At 45.9% G+C, this 16,152-nt stretch overlaps 1 protein-coding gene across 3 annotated transcripts in view; it reads left to right on the top strand.

Annotated features, from left to right (window-relative positions):
* The window catches only part of AOPEP (aminopeptidase O (putative)), a 378,987-nt gene that overhangs the window by 238,237 nt on the left and 124,598 nt on the right, over positions 1 to 16,152 (top strand). For all 3 annotated transcript variants that reach the window (XM_074953154.1, XM_074953153.1, XM_074953152.1), the window contains one exon: positions 7,781 to 7,841. In XM_074953154.1, coding sequence (XP_074809255.1) covers positions 7,781 to 7,841 — 61 coding nt within the window. The remainder of the gene's footprint in view (positions 1 to 7,780; positions 7,842 to 16,152) is intronic.

Genomic DNA, 16,152 nt, shown 5'->3' with positions numbered 1-16,152 from the left:
GCTCAAATAAATTGGTTAGTCTCTAAGGTGCCACAAGTACTCCTTTTCTTTTTGCGAATAAAGACTAACACGGCTGTTACTCTGAAACTTAACATTGAATGATGGCTTTCCTGATCTACTCCTCCCCTACTCCAACCAAAGGGTAACCACTTGCAAAGGGAGTACTAATGCATAGTAGCTAATAAGTGCTGTGAGCAATGGTGTGAGAAAACATTGTGAAGAAAGTATGTGTGAAGGCCCTCCAAAAATCTTTCAGAATTGTTGTTACATTACTTTAACAATGCTTAAGTGCTGCCCATAAAGAATCCTGAACAGGTTAACATATAAAAAAATTTGCTCAGTGATATCAGTAAAGTGCGTATACGCACAGTCATTGCAGTACAAAACCATGGCAAAGGTGTTAACCCTGAGGGCCCTCACTCAAATGTCTTCTTTCAGTTTGGGCATGTCTACACTGGCAAAGTTACAGTGCCACTCAGAGAGTGCTGAAGGAAAACCACTGTTGTGTGTTCACACTGACAGCTGGCTGCGCAATAGCATGTTCACACTTGCGGTGCTATTCGGAGCGGTGCACTCTGGGCTGCTATCCCACAGAGTACCTCTTTCTCTTTTGCCACTAAGACATGTGGGAAGGCGGAAGGGGTCGCGGGGCATCCTGGGTCCTGTCCCAGTACCCTGTGATGCATTGGTTCTCATCCCAGCAATCCCTGTGCTTCCATCCACATTTGGCTCCATCTTTCAATTGTTTGTGTACTGCACGCCCTGCCTCTTCCTGGCTGGTGGAATCGATCCAGAGCTGTTGACAAGAATGCTGCTCGCACTGACCAATGCGTCACGAGTGGCAATGGAGTTATTCCTTAAACTACAAAGGCAAGAGGCGTGCGACATTGATCTCACCACATCTAGTAGCTATGACACGAGATTACTTGGGCATTCACAGAGGTGCTGACCACAATGGAACATCGCTTTTGGGTTCAGGAAACAAGCACTGAGTGGTGGGATCACATTGTGATGCACGTCTGGGATGACGAGCAGTGGCTGCAGAACTTTTGCATGAGAAAAGCCACATTCATGGGACTGTGTGATGAGCTCGTACCAACCCCTGCGGCACAAGGACATGAGAATGAGAGCTGCCAGGTTGCTGGAGAAGCGTGTGGTGATTGTGATCCTGCGAGACCCCACTTACCCCTTAATGCCGTGGCTCATGAAGCCATACACGGGGCATCTTGACAGCAGCAAGGAGCAGTTCAACAACAGGCTGAGCAAGTGCAGAATGACTGTGGAGTATGCATTCGGCCGTTTAAAAGCCCACTGGCAATGCCTGTATGGGAAGCTGGACATGGCTGATGGCAATATTCCTATTCTTATAGCCGTGTGCTGTACGCTCCATAATATTTGTGAAGGGAAGGGTGAAAGCTTCACTCAGGGCTGGACTACAGAGGCTCAGTGCCTGGAGGCTGAGTTTGAACAGCCGGAGACCAGAGCTATTAGAGGGGCACAGTGCGGGGCCATAAGGATCAGGGATGCTTTGAGGCAGCAATTTGAAGCTGAAAGCCGCTAATATTTGTTGCTATGCTCGGGATTGCAGTGCTTGTAATGGTAGGAGGTGAATGGTGCACATGATGGAAGAAGGGGCCTTAACATAATTTTATGTTGCTTTGCAGTGCTCTTTTTGCTTTCACTTAATAGAATAAAGAATAAACACAATTATTTTACTGAAAGATAACAACCAGAGGAGAGAGTCAAATGAAAAAAATCATCAACAGGGAGGGGGAGGGGGGAATGGAAGGAATGTGGAAATGGAAGGTCTCAAGACGATGAGGGGTCCCGGGATGACTACAGATTTGTGTATGTCCAGGGATCATATCCAACCTTCTCCTTTGGAGTACGATGCAGCGGGTGCTGTACTTCAGCAGGGCCAAACTGAAGATGGATGGGTGTTGAGTGCAGTGAGTAGTGGGAGTCCACACTGCTGGACTGTGAGGAGTGGAATGCTGCAGGTGGAGAGTGGAGCCAAGAGGTTGATAAGAGTGTGTTGGTGGTGTGTGGGGGAGCGCATGGGAAAAAGTTTTGTGACAGCGGCTGCAGGGGAGGGCGGGCATGGAGCTGCTCGGTTTGAAGAGCTTGTATCGCCTGGAGCGTGTCCGCTTGGTGTTCCATAACGTTTGAGCCGCTCTGTGGCTTCTTTCTGGTGTGCCGAATTCTCCTTTCGGTACCTCTTCTTGTTGTCCCGCCACTCCTTCAGTTCCTTTTTCTTGGCAGCGCAGTGCATCATAACATCACGCATAAAGTCCTCCTTAGTTCTTCTTGGACACTTTCTAATTCTTCGCAACCATTCTGCCACCGATAACAAAGAGGGAGGCAGTGCTCCCAAGGTCATCTCTGTGAAGTTTAAATGCAACATTTTACAGAAGCAGTATTGTTTGCGACACAGACAACACTGTTTCAGTGCTTTAAAACACAGCCTGTACTCACACACCTGTCACTAACTGGCTGACCCCAGGCAAGCACACATAAGCCACAAGACCCCCAAAATGGTGAGTAGCCACAGGGACAGGGTAAATCACTGTTCCCAGACCCTGCTGTACACTTGGGCGCTTGGGCAGAGCCAGCACTGTAGGGGCGGCCTGTTAATCATTCCTGTCCCCACACTTTCAACAGGAGGTGATCACTATGGAAGATATCTCACTGCTGAGGGTGAGCAGGGAATCAAGGAAGGGTCTTCTCCAAGCCTGTGGCTTCCGTCCTGGCCCCTAAGCAGCTAGCCTGTGTGCAGCTATGGTGTCCCCCTTCCCCGCCCCCCCCAATGAAGGTACAGTGGTGTGGGAAACTTACCATTAATGGGGCAAGAAAAAAAGCAGCTCTGTTGAGGAACCTGCTGGAGCGGATTGCCCAGTATCTCAACAAGAGTTTCCTGCAGATCTCTGAGGGAGATTCCTGTGAAGTAAGGGAGTGTATCAACAGCCTGTTCTGCCGCTCAAACTAGGCTTGAGGTAGGAGACAAGCCTACTTTCTGCAACCCTCCTGCCCCCAACAACTCGCTTCAGCAATTCCCAAAATCAGATCCACTTACCAGGGGCCTCCTCTCTTGTTTGCGCTTCGCCAAGCTCTGCCTGCTGTGACTGGTTAGGCTCCTCCGGGGTAGAAAAGAGCTCCTGACTGCATGCATCTCTGGCTTCCGAGTCATCCTCTGCCTCTGGTTCCCCTCCCCCCTTCATCCAAGATAGCCTCCTCCTGGCTCGGTCCACTCTCGGCTGGCAGCAAAGCCAATGAAGTATCCACAGGGGACTTGTTCCAAAGACAAGCTGTCCATCACATGGCATGGAAAAACCTCAGAATTCTGTCCAAAGGCATGTCCCTGCATATCTTGCTGAGTCGTAAGGCGTGTCTGCCTTCTCACAATGGGTCAGTTGTATAGCTGATGGTCCTTAATGGGCCATCAAGCAGGCTAGGCAGAGCTGACACCGAGTTGTCTGGGGTGTCGCCGAGAAGCATAGCATAAGTTTGAAATACAGACAGTATAGAGCCAATATTCATAACTTTAACTACAAAAAAGATACACACATATAGATAGCATAATCATAACCAGCAAACCATAACCTTGTCTTAGACACCTCATATGACCCCCTTTATATAAGATTTGGTGCCACTACAGGACCTTGGTTGCAACAATGATCTATATGGTCCCAGTTCAAGTCAATAACGTCACAGTAGGTATCATAATTCCTTCTGCTGGAGCGCAGCTGGGACTGGACAGCCTCCTCTTCCCAAATGCCAATGAGGTCCAGCAGCTCGGCAGAGCTCCAAGCAGGGGATTGCCTGGTGCGTGGAGCAGGCATGGCCACCTGGAAAGATGCGCTGAGACCACTGCATGCATCACTGAGCAAACAGGAAGGCGACTTTCAAATTTGCAAAGGAATGTATGGGGTGGGGCTGCAGGTTGGTTACCTGAGGGCAGGGCAGTAGAGTTCAAACTGATGGCCAGAGAGGTGAGAACAGGCATTGTGGGACACTTCCCAGTGGCCAATCACAGTGATGTAATCACCACGGTGTCTACACTGGCAGCGCAGCACTGTAGCCACAGTGCAGAAAGCTCTATGCCTCTCGTCGAGGTGGTTTTTTTAGCACACTGTATCTGCACAGTTTCTGCGCACTAAGTGATTTGGCAGTGTGTACACCTCAGGAGTTACAGCATTCAAAGCTGCTTTACTGCGCACAAACTTGCCAGTGTAGGCGGGGCCTAAGGCTCTGTCTACACTACGCACCTTTTAGTGACACAGCTGTGCTGCTACAGCCATGCTGCTAAAATGTGCACAGAGTAGCCACTCCTTTTTGACAGGAAAGAGCTCTCTTCCCGAAAAAAAAAATTCCACCCCCAATGAGAAGCGGTAGCTTTGTCAGCAGGAGAGCTCTCCCGCCAACAAAGCACGGTTCACACCAGTGGTTTTGATCGGTAAAACTTATGTAGTTCGTGTGTATGTTTTTTTCACACCCCTGAACAACAAAAGTTTGACCGATGAAAGTCCAGTGTAGAGACAGCTTTAGACCAGGTGTGGGGACCAACCTCTGTTGATGAGAGAGACAAGCTTTCAAGCTACATAGAGCTCTTCCTCAAGTTTAGGAAAAAGAACGAGGAGTACTTGTGACACCTTAGAGACTAACAAATTTATTTGAGCATAAGCTTTCGTGGGCTAAAGCCCACTTCATCAGATGCATGCAGTGGAAAATACACTAGGAAAATATATATACATACAGAGAACATGAAAAAATGGGGGTGGCCATACCAACTCTAACGAGACTCATCGATTAAGGTGGTCTATTATCAGCAGGAGAAAAAAAACTTTTGTAGTGATAATCAGGATGGCCCATTTCAAACAGTTGACAAGAAGGTGTGAGTAACAGTAGGGGGAAAATTAGCATGGGGAAATAGTTTTTAGTTTGTGTAATGACTCATCCACTCCCAGTCTTTATTCAAGCCTAATTTAATGGTGTCCAGTTTGCAAATTAATTCCATTTCTGCAGTTTCTCGTTGGAGTCTGTTTTTGAAGTTTTTTTGTTGAATAATTGCTACTTTTAGGTCAGTAATTGAGTGACCAGGGCGGTTGAAGTGTTCTCTGACTGGTTTTTGAATGTTATAATTCTTAACATCTGATTTGTGTCCATTTATTCTTTTGCGTAGAGACTGTCCGGTTTGGCCAATGTACATGGCAAAGGGGCATTGCTGGCACATGATGGCATATATCACATTGGTAGATGTGCAGGTGAACAAGCCTCTGATAGTGTGGCTGATGTGATTAGGTCCTATGATAGTGTCCCTTGAATAGATATGTGGACAGAGTTGGCAATGGGCTTTGTTGCAAGGATAGGTTCCTGGGTTAGTGTTTTTGTTGTGTGGTGTGTGGTTGCTGGTGAGTATTTGCTTCAGATTGGGGGGCTGTCTGTAAGTGAGGACTGGCCTGTCTCCCAAGATCTGTGAGAGTGAGGGATCGTCCTTCAGGATAGGATGTAGATCCTTGATGATGCGCTGGAGAGGTTTTAGTTGGGGGCTGAAGGTGACGGCTAGTGGCATTCTGTTACTTTCTTTGTTGGGCCTGTCCTGTAGTAGGTGACTTCTGGGTACTCTTCTCATTCTGTCAAGCTGTTTCTTTACTTCAGCAGGTGGGTATTGTAGTTGTAAAATGCTTGATAGAGATCTTGTAGGTATTTGTCTCTGTCTGAGGGGTTGGAGCAAATGCGGTTGTATCTTAGAGCTTGGCTGTAGACAATGGATTGTGTGGTGTGATCTGGATGAAAGCTGGAGGCATGTAGGTAAGTATAGCAGTCAGTAGGTTTCCGGTGTAGGGTAGTGTTTACGTGACCATCACTTACTAGCACTGTAGTGCTAATTTTTCCCCTACTGTTACTCACACCTTCTTGTCAACTGTTTGAAATGGGCCATCCTAATTATCACTACAAAATTTTTTTTTCCTGCTGATAATAGCCCACCTTAATCAATGAGTCTCGTTTGAGTTGATATGGCAACACCCATTTTTTCATGTTCTGTGTGTGTGTGTGTGTGTGTGTGTGTGTATATCTTCCTATTGTATTTTCAACTGCATGCATCTGATGAAGTGAGCTTTAGCCCACGAAAGCTTATGCTCAAAATAAATTTGTTAGTCTCTAAGGTGATATCAGCGTTTTTTTTGCTGATACAGACTAACACGGCTACTACTCTGAAGTTCAGGAAAGGCATTCAGAGTGTCACAGCTAAATACAAGATCAACAGATAGCATAAGTAGTTAGCACATATTTTAAGGGACCATTCAAGGTGAATGTGTGCTAACTACTTATGCTACACTATCTGTTGCCAGCTTCCAAAGGACAATAGCCACCCACTTTCGCACTTTCTGAAAATGAGTGGTCTGGAGCTGGAGGGTTGGTGCAAGATGCTCGCACAATTCCGTGAAGGTCTGCTTCCTCATTCAGATGTTCTGTAGCAAATGGTCTTCATCCCAGGTTTCCAACATTATGTGGTCCCACCACACCATGCTAGTTCTCTAGGACTAGAAGCAGCACTCCCCACATGGGCATACTGTTGTAATCCCAGCATTCAACATGTGTTCCATGTTACCCCAGTGGATTTTTATTTACCCTTTTGATCAGCCATCTTAGGCATCTCCAATTTTTCTGGGCCCATTCTGTCCAGCATCTGGTACTGGACTGCATGAACATTTGTCCTACAAGCTGAAGCAGAATCATACCATCAGGGATTTGCTCCATGTCTTCAGTGAAGTTTGGCAGAAGGGAGAGATGATCAGAAGTTGCCATCGACAAATGTGGCATACAGTACCAGCTACATGTAGCAAGGCAGTTCCCAGAGTGTCTCCTGTGACAGAAAGGACTGTGGGATATTGTCCTTGAAATAGTAGCACTACCATCACATATTGAAAATGGGCAGTGTGGGTATGAGTATATGCCTGTGCACAGTGTACAACTGTGACTAGCACAGCATATGTGGATGCTCAGTATGGGTACCGGGGCACGTGTGCTAGCAATACATGGACAAGTATCCAGGGAAGCATGCAAGCGTACATGTAACTTAAGATGCAAATTTAGGTCCTCATCATACAAATACTTACGTACTTGAGTAACTCAGTCCCACTGAGTTCAAATGTAACAGATTGTTTCCTTTCTTAGCAGTTATGGTTTCAGAGTGCATTGTGAGTTTACTCATAAATGTTATGAGGGAAAGAAGCAGGTGCAGAAAAGCTGACATCCAAATATATATACTTACCAACTTTAAGGAGGATTTAAGTCCGGCAGTACATTTTAAAGTCCATACATCTAAGGCAGTTCAGACTTCATGTCAGTTTTAACTCTGGCATTTTTTCCTTTCATTTTGATTGCTCCCTCAATAAAATACTGATTTTGACAATCTCCAGTTAATTTTGCTCCCTCTGTTTCTTTCTCGGAAAAGAGAAACAGAAAAGCCACACAAACAGAACCACAGAGCACCTGTTCATGCTTATGTGTTTCATAAATGCAGCTTAGCTTCTTGCACTTTTTCTGTCAGCTTTCATAATCACTGAATTAATCATTTTAGTTTGAAAAACATAGAATCAGATCTGTCTTAATTTGCAAGTGTCATCTCTGGTAATGTTAATTAAAAAGAACAAGAACTGAATTATAAACTACTGCTTAGTCTACAAGGTTTTTATTCTATTTTTACATGTTTTTCTCTGGAAAATATACATATTTGTGTATGTATGTTCCATGAAACAAGCTTAATTTTATTTTAAAGGTACGGACTGTCGGTTGAAAATATCATCGGGGCCTGGCTTGACACTTCTGGAATACCAAAGGTAAATGCAAAGTATCTTTTCTCAATAGATTTCAGACAATGACTGTTTGTTCAAATCCCTGCCTCTACAATCACAGGTATGACACAAAATAAATCTCTGTTTTGATGACATTTGCTCTGCATGCCTTTATACTGTATAAATGGGACTCACCTTTTTGTTAGTTACAGTTTTATCCATTGCAAATAAGCTGCCAAAAGAAAAATCTTTGAAACCTTATTTTATTATTAAACATTGTGATCACTGGAAAGTGTGCTGTAAGGTATTGTAATGAGATGCACTACATGTAAGAACATTGTTTGCCTATGTCAATTTGTGAATTACTGTGACAGCCACACTGACAGCAGAAATGTCAATAAATATGAAATTATCTGTACTTCGATATTTCATGAATGTTGAGTATGATCACAGATCTTCCCAATCTGTTACGTGAATTATGTGTGTTATAGAGAAGTCCCACCTCTGCTCTAGTTACGGTTGAGCATCACTTCTCTTGAAAGGTTGACTATTGTAAGTTCTCTAAAATCTGCACGATTATTCAGATTGAATTTGCTGTGCCTCTTGAGGGTGATTGGTTGTGTTAGTGGTCCAAATTTGTGGTCATTTGAGCCAGGGTCTCCTGAGAGTCAGCTTAAAAAAACATTTTACAAAATCACCTGGTTCTTCTAACTCTTTTTGTGCACACCTCAGGCTCAGCCTCTGGCTCTGATTCTTCCCAAACTGACCTCAGTTGCTTGGGATTTATCTAAACTAGTTCATGGTACTCACTGTCCCCTTGGGGAAGCAATATTGAAAAAGGTTTTAAGGGTAAAGTTTGTAACTCCAGGTCAGCACATGCCAAACTGAAGTGCCTACAAAAAGTGAAATGCATGTGTACAGCAAGATTAGGGCTCTGTGGAAGCCAGAAGGTTTGCAGGCAAGGTATCTCAGTAATTAGGCGGCTCAGGGTGACTATCACTGCTCATTGAACATGAGCTGCACCCATGCACCATGAATTTGAGCCCTACCATTGGCAGCTTTGAGAAAATGTATTATGTATGTTCCTTGCCCTTTTGCCTGCATTCTGCAGGGGTGCATTTTGGAAGTTTTACCCTGAAACCAAGACATTTTAAAGTACTCTAAAATCCACATGCAGATTCTGATTTTACTTTAGAAGTATTGTCAAGGAAATCAGCATTAATTAAATAGAGGGAAGATGAAGGACTATAGTAATCAATTAGGGTAATGTAATCATAACTCATACTCTTCATGGGTTTCCTGAACAATGGAACTGAGTGTGATCAAAAGAAAGCGAATTGTTGGGTCATTTGTTCAAGGTGTTTCTGATAGACAGGTCCCCTAACATGAGCTGCTCATAACATTTTCAGATTCTTATCACCTTTTTGGTCCTGACCTATGGAATATTGGGTGTAATGGTGATTTTGGAGCAGTGGGGATGGGGAGGAATGCGGGGGTGCTAGAGCAGTGCAGCAGTTGGTAGGGTATAGGATGGCGGCTTTGCCTCTCTGCTAACCTTCATCCTTAGGGCTGTGCTCTGCCATAGCTACTGAGCTGCCAGCACACACCCTAAACAATTACTCTTATTAGTGCAAGAAATCATCTAAACACTGTTTTTGAAAACCCTCTTCAATGACCAGAGTTCTGCTGAAGAAAAATGTAGTTTTGCTTTGGTTCCTCAATGATTAAGGATTTTTGCTCTCTAGGAACTCAGAAACATGGACACCAGAACTATAAGGAGAAAAAATTGGGCACCTTCCCCTTCAGAAGGGAAGTAGAACCATCTGTGCCCTCCTCCTCCTCCCTCTCTCCCTACAAATACCCCCTACCCACATAGTTCCTCCCGGTTCCATCTCCACAAGGCTGAGGAAGGGGGCTCGTGGGCTCCCCTTTCCTTCACTGCTCCCTGATCAATGAAAGAACCCAGAACTCCCTCCCTTCCCCATGCTGACTTCAACCATAGGGAAAGGGCTCCAGGCTCACTCCTCTCTTTGACGCAGCTGTTCCTAGGGGGAAAGGGTGGTTGCAGAGCAGCACAGGAGTATGTGGGGAAGAAAGGAAGGAAGATCAGAGTTGCACAGTGTGGGATCTAGGAAGGCTTCAGCTCTTCCCCCAAACTCTAGATCTCTATTACCCGCCCCCCCTGCATTTCTCTCCCTGTTTCATTATATGTTCCCACAGTGCTGAGGCCATGATGGGAAAAGTGATGAAGCAAGTTCAGTGCATGGCGTGAACACACACTGCTGAGAGTGAGTGGAGAGCTGAGAACAGAAAAACGCTACATCGGGGGGGCAAACTTTTTGACCTGAGACCCGCATCGGGTTTCTGAAATTGTATGGAGGGCTGGTTAGGGAAGGCTGTGCCTCCCCAAACAGCCAGGCATGGCCCGGCCCCCGCCCCCTATCCGACCCCCGCCGACCCCAGCCACATCCACCCCCGCTGCTCTCTGTCCGCTGACCGCCCCCGGACTCCCTGCCCCATCCAACCTCCCCTCTCCTTCCTGACTGCCCCCCGGGACCCCTGCCTCATCCAACAACCCTTCTCTCTGACCGCGCCTGGACCCACCGCCACTAACTGCCCCCCACTGCCCCATCCAACCCCCCTCTCCTTCCTGACTGCCCCTCCGGGACCCCTGTCCCATCCACTCCCCCCCCCGCTCCCTATTACCTGACTGCCTCCAGAACCCCCGCCCCTGACTGCCCCCCCACCAGCCCCACCCAACTCCTCCTCTCCTTCCTGACTGCCCCTCTGGGACCCATGCTCCCATTCAACTCCCCTGTTCCCCGCCCTGACTGCACCGACCCCTATCCACACCCCTGGCCACCCCCCAAACTCTCTTGCCCTCTATCCAACCCCCGCCCCCGCTCCCTGCCCCCTTACCATGCTGCCTGGAGCACCGGTAGCTGGCGGCGCGGCTGCACTAGGACAGGCAGCCGTGCCATGCAGCACTGAGCACCAGGTCAGGCCGTGGCTCTGCAGCTGTGCTGCCCTAGGAGCTCGCAGCCCCGCTGCCCAGAGCATTGCGCCAGCAGTGCAGTGAGCTGAAGCTCTGGGGGAGGGGAAACTGCAGGGGAGGGGCCGGGGGCAAGCTTCCCAGGCCAGGAGCTCAGGGGCCGGGTAGGATGGTCCCACGGGCCGGATGTGGCCCGCCAGCCGTAGTTTGCCCACCTCTGCGCTAGATCCATGGCACAGGCATACAATGAAGACACTGGGGTGGGGAATGGAATGGGGAAGTTAGATGCCTGGCACTGTACGCAGCACTGAAACTCATATTTGGGAGTTGAGAACATGCTCAGGGCATGCACCAAGCATATTGTGCTGAAACCAAGTGAGGAGCTGAGAACAGGCCTACTCAGTGCATGGTGTTTGGCCACAAGCACTGGAACCAAGGGAGGGGAGATAAGAACATCCAGTGAGATGAGTGAATCAGTTCACACCTTTCAGAACTTGTTTTGAGGCTGTATTCATCTTAACTGGGTATTCTCTTTTAGCTAAGAACATCTAATTTAGATGAATGGGCCACTTCCCACCTCTCTGATCCTCCTATACTGCTAAGAGTAAGTTGTAGCTGCAGACTTAGGGTTTGTCTACACTACGAAATTAGGTCAATTTTATAGAAGTCGATTTTTAGAATTCGATTTTATACAGTCGATTGCATATGTCCACACTAAGCTCATTAAGTCGGCGGAGTGCGTCCTCACTACAGTGGCTAGCATCAACTTATGGAGCGGTGCACTGTGGGTAGCTATCCCACAGTTCCTGCAGTCTGCGCCGCCCATTGGAATTCTGGGTTAAGCTCCCAATGCCTGATGGGGCCAAAACATTGTCCCGGGTGGTTTTGGGTATATGTCATCAGTTGCCCCTCCCTCCGTGAAAGCAACAGCAGACAATCATTTTGCGCCTTTTTTCCTGGGTTACCCGTGCAGATGCCATACCATGGCAAGCATGGAGCCCGCTCAGCTCACCGTCACCGCTGCTGTTGTGGGCAAGTCTACTGTGGGGGCTGTTGTGATCCAAGTAGCCAATGCAATCATTTATGTTCTGTTATCAAGGGTAGTGACTCTGGGAAATGTGCGTGCCTTTTTAGATTTTAGGTGCATCACATTCCTGTCCTTTGTTGCTGGTGAAGAAGTCTTGCAGCTGTACATTCCAGTCCGGTCGGCGCTGTAACACCCCATACCACTTCTATGGTTGACACATGTAACAGCTCCAGGGCTCTTGCTCTTTTGCCTTGGCTGAGGTACCTTGCCCTACCAGGATCTCCAAGCATTCGACACAGAAGCACCTGCAGCAGCTAGCATTGCTACACAGCAGCAGCTTTTGTGTGCCTTCGCAGCAGACAGTGAAGTAGGACTGCTAGTCATCCTCGTTCATGGTGTATGGTTCCACCGCTTCCACTGCAACTCTGCTTTCCTGCAACTCTGCAGCAGACGGTGAAGTAGGACTGGTAGCTGTCCTCGTCGGACATGTAGCTTGGCTGGGGATTCTGGGAAAGTCTTCCCAGCCCAGCTCCTAGCAACCTCCTGGGCATGGTGTTCAGCTCCACTGCTTCTGCTGCAACACTGCTCTCCTGTGAGCTGGAGGCTTCTGCCTCAGGCTGCTCTCCTAGCTGGCAGCACCGCACAGTCACACCTACCCCAGCCTACCCCTTGTTCCCATGGCTCATGAAACCTGGACAGTAGTAAGGAGCAGTTCAACCATAGGCTGAGCAAGTGCAGAATGATGGTAGAATGTGCCTTTGGACGTTTAAAAGCTTGCTGGTGCTGTTGGTCAGACCTCAGCGCAACCAGCATTCCCACTGTTATTGCTGCTTGCTGTATGCTCCATAATATCTGTGAGAGTAGGGGGGGAGACATTTATGGCAGGGTGGGAGGTTGAGGCAAATCACCTGGTGTCCGATTTTGAGCAGCCAGACACCAGGACGATTAGAAGAGCACAGCAAGGCGCGCTGTGCATCAGAGAGGCTTTGAAAACCAGTTTCATGACTGGCCAGGCTTCGGTGTGACAGTTGTGTGTGTTTCTCCTTGATGCAAACCTGCCCACTTCGTTGATTTTAATTCCCTGTAAGCCAACCAAATCCCCTCTTTGAAATAAAGTATCTATTGTTTTGAAACCATGCATTCTTTATTAATTAAAAAAAAATCAGATAACGGGGCTTTTCCTGTGTACCTGGCTAGTGCATCAGAGTTCAAAGTGCTGTCCAGAGCAGTAACTACACTTCCCTAATTTAACAGTATCTCCTACAAAAAACAACATATTTTTGATTTTGTGATTTTTCTTTTTAAACACCTAGGAACTTCACTGACAAAATAGAAAAGGAGTACTTGTGGCACCTTAGAGACTAACCAATTTATTTGAGCATGAGCTTTCATGAGCTACAGCTCACTTCATCGGATGCTGTAGCTCACGAAAGCTCATGCTCAAATAAATTGGTTAGTCTCTAAGGTGCCACAAGTACTCCTTTTCTTTTTGTGAATACAGACTAACACGGCTGTTACTCTGAAACTGACAAAATACTTTAACACAGAGATAAGGTTGTCCAGGGAGTGCCTGGTGCCCTTCCAAAACATTAAGTCCAACTGCATTCAAACCTCTGAAAACCAGGAAATACACAGTTAAAAAAAACATCAGTTCCACAACACAATCTTAACTCTGCCCTCTTTGAGCAATGCCCCTAACATGCCATTAACACACATACTAGCACTCAGCCTTTTTAGATGCTGCAGAACATGAAGGGAACAGTGTACATGAGCACTGTATGACAAATTGTTAACATCTTCTCTTTGCTAAGGCAAAGCTGGGGTTAGGTCAGGAGTAGCAAGGTGGAGCTATCTACACCTGGCCTATGCTCATACTGAGTCTACTCCACGCAAATCACTCCAGGCTTGCTAAATGGTATAGTCCCTTCATCAGGCTGCTGACGATCCCTATGATAAGATTACTCCTGTCATCACTACTGATACAACCTGCAGAACTCGGCACTGAAATGAGACATACTTGATGTTTCAAGGAACATATGCATCTCTCCTCATATCATAGAATTGTAGGACAGAAGGGGACCTCTAGAGGTCATCTAGTCCACTCCCCTGCATGTCCACTCATGGCAGCACTACATAACTAGACCATCCCTGGCAGGTGTTTGTCTAACCTGCTCTTAAAAATCTCCAATGATGGAGATTCCACAATGTCCCTAAGCAATTTATTCCAGTGCTTAAATACCCTGACAGTTAGGAAGTTTTTCCTAATGTCCAACCTAAACCAGCCTTTAAACCTGCAATTTAAGTCCATTGCTGCTTCTCTTGCCTCCTTGTAACAACCTTTATTGTACTTGAAAACTGTTATCATGTGTCCCCCCCTTAATCGTCGCTTCTCCAGACTAGACAAACCCAATTGTTTCAATTTTCCCTCATACGTCATGTTTTCTAGACCTTTAATAATTGTTGTTATTTCTCTGGACTTTCTCCAGTTTGTCCACATCTTTCCTGAAACGTGGTGCCCTGAACCGGACATAATACTCCAGTTGAGGCCTAATCAGTGCATAGTTGATCGGAAGAATTACTTCTTGTGTCTTGCTTACAACACTCCTGCTAATACATCCCAGAATGAAGTTGACTCATATTTAGCCTGTGATCCACTATGACCCCCAGATCCCTTTCCACAGTACTCTTTCCTAGGCAGCCATTTCCCATTTTGTATATGTGCAAGTGATTGTTCCTTGCTAAGTGGAGTACTTTGCATTTGTCCTTATTGAATTTCATCCTATTTATGTCCGACCATTTCTTCAATTTGTCCAGATCATTTTGAATTTTATTTATGTCCTCCAAAGCACTAGAAACCCCTCCCAGCTTGGTATATTCTGCAAGCTTTAAAAGTGTACTCTATGCTATTATCTAAATCATTGATGAAAATATTAAACAGAACCGGACCCAGAACTAATCCCTGTGGGACCCTACTTGATATGCCCTTCCAGCTTGACTGTGGACCACTGATAACTACTCTCTGGGGATGGATTTCTAACCAGTTTATTTCTCTAGTTTGTTTATGAGACAGTATCAAAAGCCATACTAAAGTCAAGATATACCACATCTACCACTTCCTGCTAATCTACAAAACTTGTTACCCTGTCAAAGAAAGCTATTAAATTGGTATGACAGATTTATTCTTGACAAATCCATGCTGCCCACTACTTATCACCTTATTCTCTTATAGATGTTTGCAAATTGATTGCTTAATTATTTGCTCCATTATCTTTCTGGGTACTGAGGTTAAGCTGACTGGTCTGTAATTCTCTCGGTTATCATTATTTCACTTTTTATAAATTGGCACTATATTTGTCCTTTTTCAGTCCTCTGTAATCTCTCCCATTTTCCATGACTTTACAAAGGTAATCACTAATGGCTCAGATATCTTCTTAGTCAGCTTCTTGAGTATTCTAGGGTGTATTTCAGCAGACCCTGATGACTTGAAGACATTTAACTTGTCTAAGTAACTTTTAACTTGTTTTTCCCTATTTCAGCCTCTGATCCTATCTCATTTTCAATGGCATTCACCGTGTTAGACATCCAGTCGCTACTAATCTTTTTGGTCATTTAGCACTACTGCTATTACCACATTTTCTGTTATTGTTTTGTGACAACTCTTCCAACCTGCTCTAACTAATCCCTCTAACTTTCAGTACAACTCTGCCTAACGTGAACACAGCTGGAGAGCATGCAAATACATACTGGAATTCAAATACAATGTAAACAATGGCACATTCTCTTTGTTTCTTCCTGTCAATTTATGAGAGTAGCTTTACTGAACCATTCCCAGTGGCTATTGCCAGCTCCATGGAGCAGAGTTAAGGTTGCATTGTGGAGGTGGCACATACCTTAAGTCTTCATTTCTGGGTTTTCAGAGCTGAACTCAATGTTCTGGAAGGGCAGGAGGCACCACCGGGCAAGTTTAAATCTGAATTAACAAAGTTTCTTGTCAGTGAATTTAGAGAGCATTATGTAGAAACTTCAGGCATGGTACCAAGCCAGTGACTTTTCAGACTCTTCTGCAAAGTTTGCTGTAAAGGATTATGACTTGATTAGGAATAACAGCAGGCATATTTAGCTGAGTTTCGTATTCCACACAGCAAACAAGAAGGTTGCTTTGTAGAACAGTTATCCAGATGGATGGAGAAAAAAGTGTTGTTAATTGTGCGCCATTGAGTCAGCACATCAATAATCAGCCACTAAATGGTTTGTGGAATTTTACTTCTATCCATCACCGTAAAGATTGTTCTGAGTGTGACACCAAAAATTACGGAAAAAGGTGGGGAGTAAAATGA

This window comes from Natator depressus, chromosome 5 (genome assembly GCF_965152275.1).
Source record: "Natator depressus isolate rNatDep1 chromosome 5, rNatDep2.hap1, whole genome shotgun sequence".
In the NCBI taxonomy this organism is placed as follows: Eukaryota; Metazoa; Chordata; order Testudines; family Cheloniidae; genus Natator; species Natator depressus.
This window is presented reverse-complemented; position numbering and strand designations above follow the sequence as displayed.